The sequence below is a fragment of the Pteropus vampyrus genome, unplaced genomic scaffold (genome assembly GCF_000151845.1).
Source record: "Pteropus vampyrus isolate Shadow unplaced genomic scaffold, Pvam_2.0 Scaffold410, whole genome shotgun sequence".
Lineage (NCBI taxonomy): Eukaryota > Metazoa > Chordata > Mammalia > Chiroptera > Pteropodidae > Pteropus > Pteropus vampyrus.
The window spans coordinates 120,756-134,727 of NW_011889191.1; the positions used below are offsets into that span (position 1 = coordinate 120,756).

A 13,972-nucleotide genomic window follows, 5' to 3' on the forward strand; every position below is an offset into this window, starting at 1 on the left:
AATTTAGGAAGTAGTACCATCTAAACAATATTAAATCTTCTAATCCATGAACATGGATGTTTTTCCATTTCTTTTGGTCTTGTTTAGTTTTTTTTTGTGATATTCTATTCTCTGTAGTGCACAAATCCTATGCTTCTGTTGGTAAATTTATTCGTATTTTGTTCTTTTTTATGTGCATAAATGGAACTGGTTTTTTATTTTCACTTTTGGATATAGCTTTGCCTACTTTTAAACTTCATGTAAGTGGATAATTTTGCTATATGCTCTTTTGTGTGTCACTTTTGTTTTGCTCAATACTGTGTCTGTGATATGCATCTATGTTACTCCACGTAGCTATAGTTTATTTATTCTCATTGCCGTATAGTTTTTTGCTGTATTAATATACCATTATTCGTATATTCCACCTTGATGTGCATTTGATTTGCTTCCAGTTTTGAGCTATTTCGAATAATGATACTATTAAAATTCTTGTAAAAGACTTTAGGTGAAAATATTATACCTTTGTTTTGAGGGCATTCCTAGGTATGAATGTTCAGCTTTTGAAAATGCTGCCAAATCACTTTGCAAAGTGGTTGTAACAATTTACATTTCCATCAGCAGTACTTCAGTTGCTTTTGATACTAAATAAATACTTGTGTTTTTAGGCATTTTTAGGCATTTTTAAAAAAATTATTAATTTTAATTAGTTTCAAGTACACAGTACATTGCTTAAATATAAGTTTAGCAGATATAGATATAGACATATCTGTATAGTTTATAAAATGATCTCCCTAATTGCTCCCTCCCTCCCTTGACCCTCCACCTAGCCAACATATTAATGATAACTGCATGCCCTACGCTGTACTCCCCATCCCTGTGACCATCCATTAGCTACTAATTTGTACTTCTTTAACCCTTCAACCCATTCTCCCAGCCCCTCAACCCTTCTCCCCTCTGTCACCTAATTGTCCACTATATTTATGAGTCTGGTTTTGATTAGTTTGTTCTTTTTATTCCTTAGATTCCTCATATAAGTGAAATCATATAGTGTTTATCTTTCGCTGATTTAAATACCTTCTAGGTCCATCAAAGCAATATCTTTTTCCATTTCCTTCCTTTTAGTCTGTGTGTGTCTTTTAATTTGAAGTGAGTCTCTAATAGGCAGCATATGTAGTGGTCTTGTTTTCTTATCCTTTTAGCCACTCTATCTTTTGGTTGGAGCACTTAATTCTTTTCCATTTGAGGTATTTATTGATAGGAATGTAGTTTTTACCATTCTTTATTTCTGTTTTTGATACATATTTTTTCTTCTTAAAGAAGTCCCTCCAACATTTCCTGTAATACTGGCTTGGTGCTGATAAATTCCTTTAGCTTATTTTTGTCTGGGAAACTATCTATCTTTCAACTCTAAATGATAGCTTTGCTGGATAAAGTATTCTTGGTTGTAGATTCTGGGTCTTCATCATGTCAAATATTTTTTGCCAAGCCTTTCTATCCTGCATAGTTTCTTTTGAGAAATCAGCTGCCAGTCTTATAGGTGTTCCCTTATAGGTAACTATCTGTTTTTTCTCCTGCTGCTTTTAATATTCTTTCTTTGTATTTAACCTTTGGCATTTTAATTATGATGTGTCTTGGTGTGGGCCTCTTTGGATCCCTGATTTTTGGGAGTCTCTGAGCTTCCTGGGGTTTTATGTGCATTTCCTTTACCAGGTTAGGGAAGTTTTCCATCATTATTTCTTCAAACAGCTGTTCAACACCTTGATTTTCTTCAGTTACACTGATCAGACAGATGTTTGGACCCTTAATAGTGTCTCATATGCTCCTTAAATTATTTTTATAGTCTTGGCATTTTTTTTCTTGCTATTCTGATTGAGTGTCCTTGGCTTTCCCATACTCTAGAAAGGTCATTTGATCCTTTTCTTTATTCACTTTGTTTATTCCTTTGTTTATTCCATTTAATATACTTCTCATCTCAGGTAATTTTCATTTCAGACTGGTTCCCTTTTATAATTTCCATTTCTATTTTTATGTTTTTTATTTCTTTGTTGAAGTTCTCACTGAATTTATCTACACTTCTCAAAAGTTCATTGAGCATCTTTATAACCAGTATTTTGAACTCCGCATCTGTTAGATTACTTGACTCCATTATATCTGGATCTCTGTTCTGTTCTCTCATATGGTTTCTGCTTCTTTGTCTTCCCATTTTGGCTGCCTTTCTGTGTCTGTTTCTATGTATTAAGAAAAGCTCCTAAGTCTCTCGGTCCTATTAGTGTGGATTTGTGAAATAGGTGTCCAGTGGCACAGTCCAGAGAGGAGTTCAGCTGCTGGCCAAATTTAGCCCAATCCTCTGCCCCTCCGGTGCCATCTGTTAAGATTCATCAAGCAATTCACAGATGCTGTGCTTATAGTTGCCTCAAAAGGCCACTCCAGAAACCGAGGCCAGCTGGCTCCAGTGTGAATCTAGGCACTGCTCAGTAAGGAACACCTGACTGTTTAAGGATACACCTGGATGTAGCTTGGGTGGAGCCATGAGTTGGGGGAAGTTGGGTTTCAGGGAATCCTCTGGGCAGAGTGACCTCTATTATGCAGTTTGATGAGGTCTCAGCTATGGCGGTACTGCATTCATGCACTGGGACAGGGGAGGATTCAACAGGGAACAATGGATACACTGGCACTTCTGTACAGGGTGAGTCTCGCTTGGGGCCTCACTCTGACAGTGTCTCCCTGTAAGTCCCTGGTGCCCACTGTGTGCAGCCGAATCGGCACTGGTGCTCAGAGCGAGCAGGTCCATCACCGTGAAAATCTGCTCGCAGATGTGGCCCGTTTAAGAGGCATCTGCTGCTGCCACTGCTGCAGTCTCTGTCTTACTCAGCCGCTCAGGACCGGGCAGCCCTGTGTCCTCACCCCGTCCTACCTTCTGCCATTGCAGGGTGATTTCTTGGATTTCTCCCTAGTTATATGGTTTGTTCATCAAGATCCCAGGTGATTTTTCCTTGCTGCTTGCTCCTTGTTTCTATCATGACTTTGATTTCGTTGCCAGAGGCATGAACAGAGCCTCTATCATCTACGCCATTGTTTTTTTCCTACTGAGGATGTTTCTTAATCAGTTGCGCCTGCTGCTAAGAAACCCTGCTGTAGACAAAGAGGGCCCTCCTTGAATCTCACTGGATTCTTGAGGAGGTGTGGTATTAAGAAATATAATATCTAATTTTTTAATTTGCATCTTCCTCATGACTAATGATGTTGAACATTATTTTTATTGGCTATTTGGATATTCTCTTTTATATAACATTTATATAAGTCTTTTGCTTGTTTCCATTGAGTTATCTGTCTTTTTCATATTTATTTATAGGAGTTTAAAATTTATATGGATTCGAATAACTTAAATGGTGTGATACTGGCACAACTATAGGAAATTGAGCAGTTGGCCATAATGGACTCTAGAAACAGACCCCATGTGTACCGTGACTTACTTTATGGAAAATACAATTCTGAATTACAGTGAGGGAAATGATGGTCTTTTTGATAAATAGTACTGATTTGATTAACTATGTGGTGTGATTTCCTGATTTACGCCATATATCAATATAAATCCCAGGTGGATGACATATCTAAATATGAAATGTAAAATAATAATGCTTTGCAAAAAAAATACAGGAAGATATATTTATAACATTGAGGAAGTGAAAGGTTTCTTAAACTGGACACAAGCACTAACCATAAATTTAAGCAATAATAAATTGGGCCTCATTAACAATAAGAAGTTCTCTTTATGAAAAGACCTACTAAAAAGTGAAAAAGATAAGACAGAAGACATGAGATGCTATTTCCAATTTATATATCTAAAAGAGGACTGTTATTCAGAATTCAAATTATTTTAGATACATTTTGGTAATTTTCAGGATTTTCATTGTAAAAGTATATAACTATGTGTTAAAACAGATCTTTGCCTTTATTTGACTGACTTAAAAATCAAGATAAAGTCATATATATACTTACACATTTTAAATAAATCAATTCTTACACATTATAAATTATTAATCTAAATTCTGTAAGTTTCCAAAATCCAGCATACTCTTTATGATTGAGAATAGAAAAAAACCATTAATATTTAAAATTATATTATTTAGTTTTTTGTTAATTAAATTTAATTATTTTATTATCCTAAGTATTTCTAAACTGAATTAAATTTATTTTGCCAAAAGATTCATATGGATACAGTTTTTAGTTTAAAATTTAATTCTATGCATTATGTTTTCAAAACTTACTAGGTCATGTAAAATTGTTAGTTTAAAATAAAAAATAGTTAAAATTGTGATAAAGTTAAAACGACATTTAGAAAATTTAGCCTTGTAATGCTAAGAACCTGCTAAAATGTCACTTAAATTATAAGAAATGAGTGTGTCTATAAAACTGTAAAAATTGTATATATAATTGTTATTTAAAGATGTTATAAAATTTTGATTCTAAAATGCTGGAACCTTTATTATTATATTAAATCTGGGTTCTACCTTTTCATCTCAGTAAATACCAATTTATTTAGAACTAGATATTTATCATATACAGTTTATTGTGATTTGAAACTTTATTGACTTTCTCCTTTGAATTTAAATTGACTTCGATACTTGAGATTATTTTAGAGAACTAATTTTTATTCCCCCAAACTCTATAAAAAATATTCATTTCTATGCGTCTATTTTCTTAATTCTGGAAAATTGGTAAAAAGACTTCTGTGACAGCTTGTATCATAAGACATTTTTATTTTGTTACTGTTGAATTCACACTGTCAATTTTAATGAATCCTGCCCAATTAAAGTGATGTGCATATCTTTCATGAATCCATAATCAATATAATCAATTACATTTTTACATAATTGCACAGATATAATTTTATCTCAAGATGTTAGAGGATTAATGCATTTTTTAATATGTTGCAGAATTGCGAGAAGCTGGAGAATAATTTTGATGACATCAAGCACACGACTCTTGGTGAGCGAGGAGCTCTCCGAGAAGCAATGAGGTAAGTCTGAGTCACCATAGCAACAGTCACAGATGTGGTAAAGAAAAAGTCATTCTTCATTATTGGGGGAACAAATGAGTTCATTGCCACCATTCAGCTCTGTTCTCTAAGGTATTAATTTGTCAGTAGAGAGACTTCCCTTGAGGCTGTACTTTGGTTTTGAAGCTGCATAAATGTTAAGCCTCAGTGCACAGTAAAAAATGTAAATGTTTAATTTGTTACTTAAAATGCTTAAGGGGTGTCTTGTTTTATATTTATACTAAACTGTGTGATTGAATGGAAATATTGTTCATTTAAATTCTGCTTGTATATAAAAAAATAAACAGTACAATGGTGGTTTAACTCAGTAGTATTTTTTCCTAATTAATATTTAATTTAAAAAGGGGCACTTAAAATTTCATATTATATTAGTTTTTATAGGATTACATCGTCGCATTTTTAAACTGATTTACATTTTCACACTATTATAATGTGTATAGGTTAACTTTTTTCAAAGGCAGTAGTCTATGATGAACCCGATGATTTTTTTTTCGCATTTTAACGTTGCTATTCTTGAATGTGTCTCTGAATTTCTTCCCAAAATTGATGCTTTTTTAATAACTTTTAGGAAGCAGTCTTTAAATCCATCTGATCAGAATAAAGCAAGGCTTTTTACCAGACATTAAATATGTGTGAGAAATAAAAGTCTTTGTCCTTATAGCTATAAAACAACAGCAGCAAATTATATTAACTTAAAAGTTTTGAGTTGAACCTTTGGGATAATTTCCTATATCATTGTACAGAAATAGTATATTTACCTTTATTTAGCCTACGAAATTAAAATTGGTTTTTAAAATATATCTTCTATCAATGCTCATTTTGTTTGGTTCTTAAATCAAGGCCAAACAAAATTTACGATAAGAGAAAGGATAAAGCTAGGAGGTTTCCTAGAAGGATATTTCAGGTACAATTTCGTTATTGCTAGCACACAGTTACCATATACTTTAGTTTAGAAGCTGCTCTCATTTAGCAACCTTCCTTTTACCATGCAAGCAGCAGGGGAAAGTAATTAAATTTAATAGAAACTGCCCTCATTTTGAAGCCACTTCTATTTAAAACCACAGGGGGAGGTAATTAAATTTAATGGAAACAGTAGCTTCTACACAAAGATACATGGTACTTCTGTATAGATGATTATGATGTCACAAAAAGAGGAATAATATATTACTAGTACAGAGAAATTACCAGCTGGAGCAAGTGAGCCTATTTTATTGTTAATGTCTTCACTAGTAAAACAAAAAAAGAGGAAAAAATAAAACAGTACTCAATAGAGAATGTGTATCTATATAAAATGTAATCAGACATTCTCAAAGTTGGAATTAATGAAAATAGTAGTAAATTAAAAATAAGGTGTAAAATATATTGAGGAAAAGGTCAGTGCAGAAATTATGAATAAACTGTTTTTCAATATAGTTTTATCCTCTATATAAAACTATCACATTTACAAATTGAACACATCATTTTTGTGAATGCCTGTATAATAACTTTAGATATGTAAGTACACACACTTATATATATTTAGAAACTATAGTTATTCTCTATATTTTTGTATCTATTCAGTTTAAAGTACACACCTATACAAAAAGAATAAAAGAATTGAGGGCTAAAATCACAAAGAATTGCAAAGGGGTAGTATGAATAAAAATGGATGTGAGTGAGGGAAATATAATGAACAGAGAAAGGAGACGTAATTAGTATAGAAAATTTATCATTGAGAAAAAACAAATTCAATTATGGGAGAATTGCGTACGAAGAGATTATTAAACTCTGCCAAATTTTTAAATACTTGCCATTTTGGAAAATACCAGGATATTCTGCTTTTAAAAAAGTAGAGATGAACTAATGAGAGAAACAAGTATTACCTGGTTGGCGTAACCTTTCTACCACCACGCTATGAGATAAAGCAGTAGTCTAGATAATTTCAATCAGCATTTAATTATATGGCTGTGTAATGTACTTTGTTTACGTAGTTTGCATATATTACACACACATATTATTGGTAATGTTTCCATTCACTAAACGCAATTAAATAATTTAGTAACTAAAGCATTTAACAATTTAGTGTACTATTTAACAATTTAGTGTACTCTGTTTTTGTTTTCTACCTTTTACATGTAAGATTATGGAAACATGTCAACAAAAAGTTATAAAGCCATGTGACTAATAGAATAATAGGAGAATGCACGAAGAGGCAACAATTAATTATTTTCTCATTTATGATCAATTTTTACCTCACACAAAGGGTGTCTGGATCAGAGAAAACCATGGAGAGGATGAGAAATTTGATTTGATCTAGGCCTTGAAAGACAGCCAGTTTTGCAGGTGAAGGGAATAGTATTGGGCAAAGACATAGAGGCATACAGGTGCAAGGTAGAATTCAGGAACAGTAAGTGGTCTGATGTAAAGCAAAAATTTTCAAGCTTTTTCGAATATATTGTTTTCCCACAAAACTCACATAGGCAGATTTTTTTAGTCAGTGATATCTCTTCTTATATGCCGAGAATCTCTGGGTGGAAATGGAGCAATAGGAGGTTGGCAAGGATAATGGGAGAAATTCAGAATCTCAGAGTATGAGGGGGGACAGTGGGAGACAGGTATGAATAATTTGCCAAAACCTCAGCGAGCACATGGGCTGGTCTCAGGAGGCTGGCTAGAAATTTGTGTTACCATATTCTGGAGGCCAGTTACCTAACATCTAGTTTGCCATGAAAAAAAATTTAAATTGTTTCAGGGAGTCATTGTGGTTTTTAACAAAAAGGGTGACAAGATTAAATATATATATATATATATATATATATATATATATATATATATATATATATATATGTGTGTGTGTGTGTGTGTGTGTGTGTATATACATATATATACACACACATATACATAAACATATACATATATGTATATATGTATATGTGTGTGTGTATGTGTGTGTGTGTGTGTGTGTGTGTGTATATATATATATATAAACTGTGAAGATAATTTTACAGCTCGGTAGAATTCTAGTAGGGGAAGAAGATACAACGTGGGGACAGATAAAGTCAATCATTTATTTAATAAACATTTATTGGGTTTCTCTAAAATACCAGATAATAGGGTTAAAGATATGAATGAGACAGAGTCCCTGCCCTGAAGGAGCTAATGGTTTGGTGGAGGAGACAGGTACAAAGTTCAAATGCTCGATGTGAAGACTCAGAGCCCCAGGACTTGAGTCTTTTCCCTGGTCCCCAAACTCCATGGTAGCTTTCTGTTCACAGGCAGGGCATAGCTTGGCTATGGGAGTGTCCTCTTCTCTCACTAGCTTAACCTCTGTGGCAGCCCTCAAGTGGCTCCAGGCACCCACAGTGGTGCTCTCGTCCTGCGTATGTTCCCCCTTGAGAAGCTGGAGCAGAACTGGACTGAATCTGAAGATTTGACCTTTTGTGGTTGCTGTCCCAGGGGCCTTTTGGCAAGTTGGGTACAGCTCCTTGTTTATTAATGTTCTGTTCTATGAGCTTAGAACAAAAAAGAAAGGATTCTGCCCTTGCTCAGCTCTCTGCCACCTCATTCAGTCCCTCCTCCTGGCCAGTCTTTGCCATGCAGTCTAGAACCTGTTCTGTCAAGATCTCACCCATGAATTGTTTCAGACACCTCCTGTGCTTCACTCAATTCCAAATGTGAGGATCCCCTAAGCCTAGATCCAACCATGTAAAGCTCACAAGGAGCTACAACTTACTGTGGAATGTAATGGCTAAATAAAACATGTGTTTGATTAGGTTTTAGCCCATATGTATGCAGGATGAGAAAAAATAATTTTAAAGTTTGTTTTGACAGGAGAGTGGAGAGTTCAGTGGAGGGAACGAGAGAGGTAGAGAGACCAGTGACCCCACTAAAATGATGGTAGAAGGGTATTGAGGTCAACAGAGGGGTGTGTGATTGAGAAATTTTGTTTGACAACATCAACCTGATGAGACTTTGTTACTTAATAAACTCAATAAATCATAAACCTGATTTAATCCGTGCTGCTCTGTTTAAAGGCTTTAAAATTTTTCTTCTGCCAAAAAAAGTCAAATTTATTTGTGTGTCCTAGTAGATAGTAAATCCCATGAGGGCATGAGGAATGCTATTTTGCTTTCCTTTGTATTCTTAGCCTTACCATAGTATTAGTGTATAGTAGGTGCTTACGAATTATTTGTTGAATTATTTATAAAGATAAAGATAAGAAGAAGGAGACTTATCAAGGGCAAGTCAAATGTTTTCATTTTGAGTATTTGTATATACTTTAATTGAAATAGGGAGAGAGACAATAGAAGGAGATTAAGGAAGAAGATTTTAGTTTTCAGATGAATTTGAGATAGCTATGGTAAACTCATGTACAAGTTTGCAATAGGCAGAAGAAAAAGTCTATACTACAGGTCAGCCAAAAGACTGGGGATCGATGTGTCCATTTGGGACTTGTTAACATTTTCATACTTGTAGCCATAGGAAAGCATATGATTTCTAAGAAAAATGCATCAAATCAGAGTCTAACTAGATGCCTAAGAAAATACTGGACTTAGGAAAGCATGTGTCAGAGGGAAACATCTTTTAGGATTTAAAAATTTTAAATAATCTTCTCCAGCAGAGTTGGTGGAGACTGTACCTGATGTGCCCAAGAAGTAAAGGGCGGGCATCATTCTCACCCAGAGCTCTGTGGCTCACGCAGACATCTAGAGCAGTGTTGCATGGTACAACTTTCTGCTATGATAGGGATGTTCAGTATGGTAGCCGCTGAGCACTGAAACCGTGGCTGGTGTCACTGAAGAACCTAATGCTTGATTTTATTTAATTTTTACTAATCGAAATGTAAATAGTTGCATGTGGCCAGTAACTATGATTTGGACAGCATCATGTTGCCCCAGAGAGATGTTTTCATTTTACTAAAGTGACATTCAAGTGCTTCTTACTGATGGAATTCTCATCAGTAGAGATGGTAAGGTTAAACTGCATTCACATGCATCACACATATACATTACACACGCTCTCACTGTCTCAGACAACGAAGAGTAAAAGGTGGATTCATAACATAGCAATTGATGTGAAAACGGAAATTAACAAGTATGACTTGATATGGAGGAGCCAAAGTGACTCTTATTCTCCAAAGGTATAATTTATATCTAGAAAGCCCAAGAGAGCTAACAACAAAGCCACCTTAGAAATTAATAAGAGAATTTAGTAATATGTTCAGATTCAAGATTAAGATGGAAATTCGTGAGATTCTATGTGTTACCTACAGCCAGTTAGTGCTTGTAATCAATAATAGATCCTATGAAGATCCTGTAAAGGACATGTTGAATCACTCAGTAAGTGGTTTAAGAGGCAGTTTTCATTTGCTGTTTGGAAAAAAGAAATTTCTTTATAGTTTCATTTCATACATGTTAAAAAGAAAATTTCATGTATATGAAAGAGCTAAAGGAAATAAATGAAATGGACAAAGTTCAGTAAGTTATGAAGGTGACTATCTTTTTCAAGGTTTGGATGGAGAAGGAGATGATAAGCCAAAAGAAATCACTAAGCTTTGCTTCTCTATGTATGAAAAAAAAATTACAAAATTAAACATCAGTGTATTGTATTTCTATATGTAAAACAGATTCAAAAAATTAGGAGCTCATTGGATAACTGACAAAGTATGATTAAGAAACCTTTGAAAATATGCAACTCTAATAGCAAATACATATATAAGTTATGTTAAAAATGCTAATTTCTTGGTTATTGACATTGCTACAATTCAGTGGCGAGGAGATTTTTGTGTGCTAGTGATGGAATCTTAGGAGAGCCATTCTCACATTCTTGGAGCTCAAGAGGAGTGGAAATTCTTGCTGTATTTAAGGAAAGATGGTGCCAATAAGTGCTAAGAGTCTTAAAACCAATGTATCCTTTTTATATTAATTTAACTTTCTGAAATATATTATGTAGAAGATATAGAAATTATGGACAATCTGAATCTGTTTCTCCAACTGTAGAATATTATGTTAAACAAATTAAATAGAACCTAATTAGACAACCTATTAAGGAAACAAATAAGGAAATGAAGATTATATATATATTAGTAAATCGTGGCATAATTAATTCTATCTGAATATTAAAATGATCTTTAGCATAATGTTTTTAGTGACATAAGAATGCTTATGTTTTAATGTTCAGTGAAAAATACCAGGGAAGAAAATTGCATGTAGAACATGATCTCCACCAAATATCAGGAATGCAGAGAAAAAAGATAGAAGTGAAATATAACAAAATAACTATTACATCTGGGTGATGGGCTTACAGATACTTTTTTCAAGCGTATAATTTTCTGTTCTGAATTTTCTATACTGTGAGCATATTATGGATGATTAGAAAAATAGTGGAGTAAGAAACGAAAACCAAAATGGAAAGAAAAATTATATGAAGAGTAGGATGGGTGGTAAAAATCTGATTTGAGACTCCAACTGAGATTTTAAGTAAATTAATCTTTTAATCTTACTCTTTTGTAATATAAGATTTAAAGGATTTATATGAAGAATGAGGATAATGTAGGAGAGAATACGTTATAATTTATGAAACATTAATAAAATGAAGATATAAAGTTTTAAAATGTTTGTATACATTTTTATTCAATAGTGTATTGTGCTTATTTTAATGTATTTACGTACATTGTACATAATGGAATTGATTGGAAACCTTTAGTATCATCTTAGATTGTAGAATAACACAAGAAATATTTCTTGTCTAACTTATATAGAGTTCATTGTAGTTCCACAGCTTTGTGAAAATATTGTACAGGATTTATGAAAATTATGACATAAGAAAAAAAATTCAGGAAAGAAAAAAGAATGCATCATCTGTAGCTTAAATCTCTGACCTAGGGTATAATAATAGTGAATTTAGAGGTAAAATTCTTTTTTTATCACATATTCTCCTTATCTCTGCCAACTCAACCCTATTATACCAAAGTGATTAGATTTTTGTATTATATTTTGAACCTGTCTGAGCCCTTGTAATAAATTCTAAACATCGAGGGGAAAAATGACCTTTTTTTTTAACATTGTGTCTCTCATTTTCAGTTCTAGAAGCAGTAGTGGGCTGCGCATAGTAGATATATAAAATTAGAAGGTATCTGAACTGAGTAATTTAAGAAAAGGGAGTTTCAAATTCTAAAAAAGAAGGATACATACACATAGAATACAGTTAATTAAGAAAATAAGTGAAAATGCCATGCAAAGCTTTCTGACGATGACAGTACACAAAAATATACATTGGTAAGATTTATGGATATACCTCTATGCCAGAAATGTAAATTACATTTTTGGAGTACAAATATTGCTAATTAAGGGTTAATATTTTACTTGCAGAGCCAAGAATATTCAGTGGGAGTCATTACATTTATTATTACAGAGATGGACTATCAAGATGTCTCTGTTATCTGTTCTTCCCTTCTGCTTGACTTTGCCATGTGTTAAGATTTCTGTCTCTAGATGGTGATGTTGAGTTGCACAGTTTATGTTCCTGGCTTTTTTTTCTGGTGTGTGTAATAGTAATTGTAGCGGCCCCATAAACCCAGACATTAATACAGAGTTAAAAATTAATTTATAACTATGTAAACTTGGAAAATAGTTTTAAGAGATACAACACATTCTAAATATTAAGTCGAGCATTTAAAATTGCTTCGATATGCTCCTTTCTTTACCTTCAACTCAAAGATTTGAGAAGTGAAAAGAATATAAATGGCAATCTTACTTTTCATCGAAGGCCTGAGGTCTGAAGAGATATTCAAAGACATTTAAGATATATTTTCAGTTTTTCCCTTCTAGATGTATTACTCTAAAAATTACATCTTTAGTTTTACTCCTGTGTTAATATCCAGTGGTACGGGGGCCGTTTACCACCTGATCTAAGGGTGTGTTACTCCTGGCACTCAGTTACTGTTTAGCTGTTTATGTTTTCATTATATTAATCTTTCATCTCTTGTTAAGCACAGTGGTTAAACTATATATGTATATTTCTAAAACTGGTGCTTCTATATGAACTGGAGTAAAAGACTGTCTCTATGAAAAATTTTGTCCATCTGAATAAGGCTTGAAGATAAGAATATTGTCATTATCCTATATAATCTTATTCTTATAGATAAGTTTGTGCATGTGTACATATATCATATGTGTGTAAATGTGTGTGTATATATATGTATGTGTGTGTATATGTATACTTGTGTTATCTCTTTCTATCTCTATCTAAATCTCCCCCTTCCAGTCTAGGAAATCTTACATGTGACAGCATTTGGAATTTGGAGATTGCTTTGCTTTTCAGAATATCCATTAGGTTCACAAAGATTTATGTACGAGGAGGTTCAATAAAATTGTTTTATAATAGTAAAAAGAGGTTTGGAGGAGGAGAAGGCAACCTAAATATTTATGACTAGTGAATTCAATAAGTAATAAGTCTAGAAAATGAATATAGGCTGTGAGAAAATTTGAAGTGACATTGAAGAAAAATGTAAAATAAATAAAACGAGAAAGTATTAACAAAATACTTCTAGTGAAACCATCAGGTTGTTAAACGATGATTATAGATGAGCTAACATTGCAACATATTTTTTGTTTTCAAACATAAATATAAATTACTTATATAAACATAAATGTCTGTGTGTCTGTATGTGTTTTTTAACTATATGGTAAGTTTGACCTGTGAAATTTGATTCAGAAGCAATGTGTCAGCTTTTCATTTCTATTTTATTTCTTGACCCTATCATAATTATATTTCTCCAAGTTTTCTTTCACTCAATGGGTCAATAGGAATTTCTTGAAAGCACCACACCCCCAAATCAGCTTATAAGAGTATCCTCTTTTCTTCCATTCAGAGGAAAACATCTTGTTTTTATCATTTCCGGTATAGAGAGGCATATATTCCTCCATGCCTGCAGTGGGTTTCTGGATTTCGTTT

At 33.2% G+C, this 13,972-nt stretch overlaps 1 protein-coding gene across 3 annotated transcripts in view; it reads left to right on the forward strand.

The window, feature by feature from the left end:
• Positions 1 to 13,972, forward strand: part of DPYD (dihydropyrimidine dehydrogenase) — a 717,845-nt gene that overhangs the window by 81,486 nt on the left and 622,387 nt on the right. For all 3 annotated transcript variants that reach the window (XM_011380852.2, XM_011380853.2, XM_023523771.1), the window contains one exon: positions 4,917 to 4,999. In XM_011380852.2, coding sequence (XP_011379154.1) covers positions 4,917 to 4,999 — 83 coding nt within the window. The remainder of the gene's footprint in view (positions 1 to 4,916; positions 5,000 to 13,972) is intronic.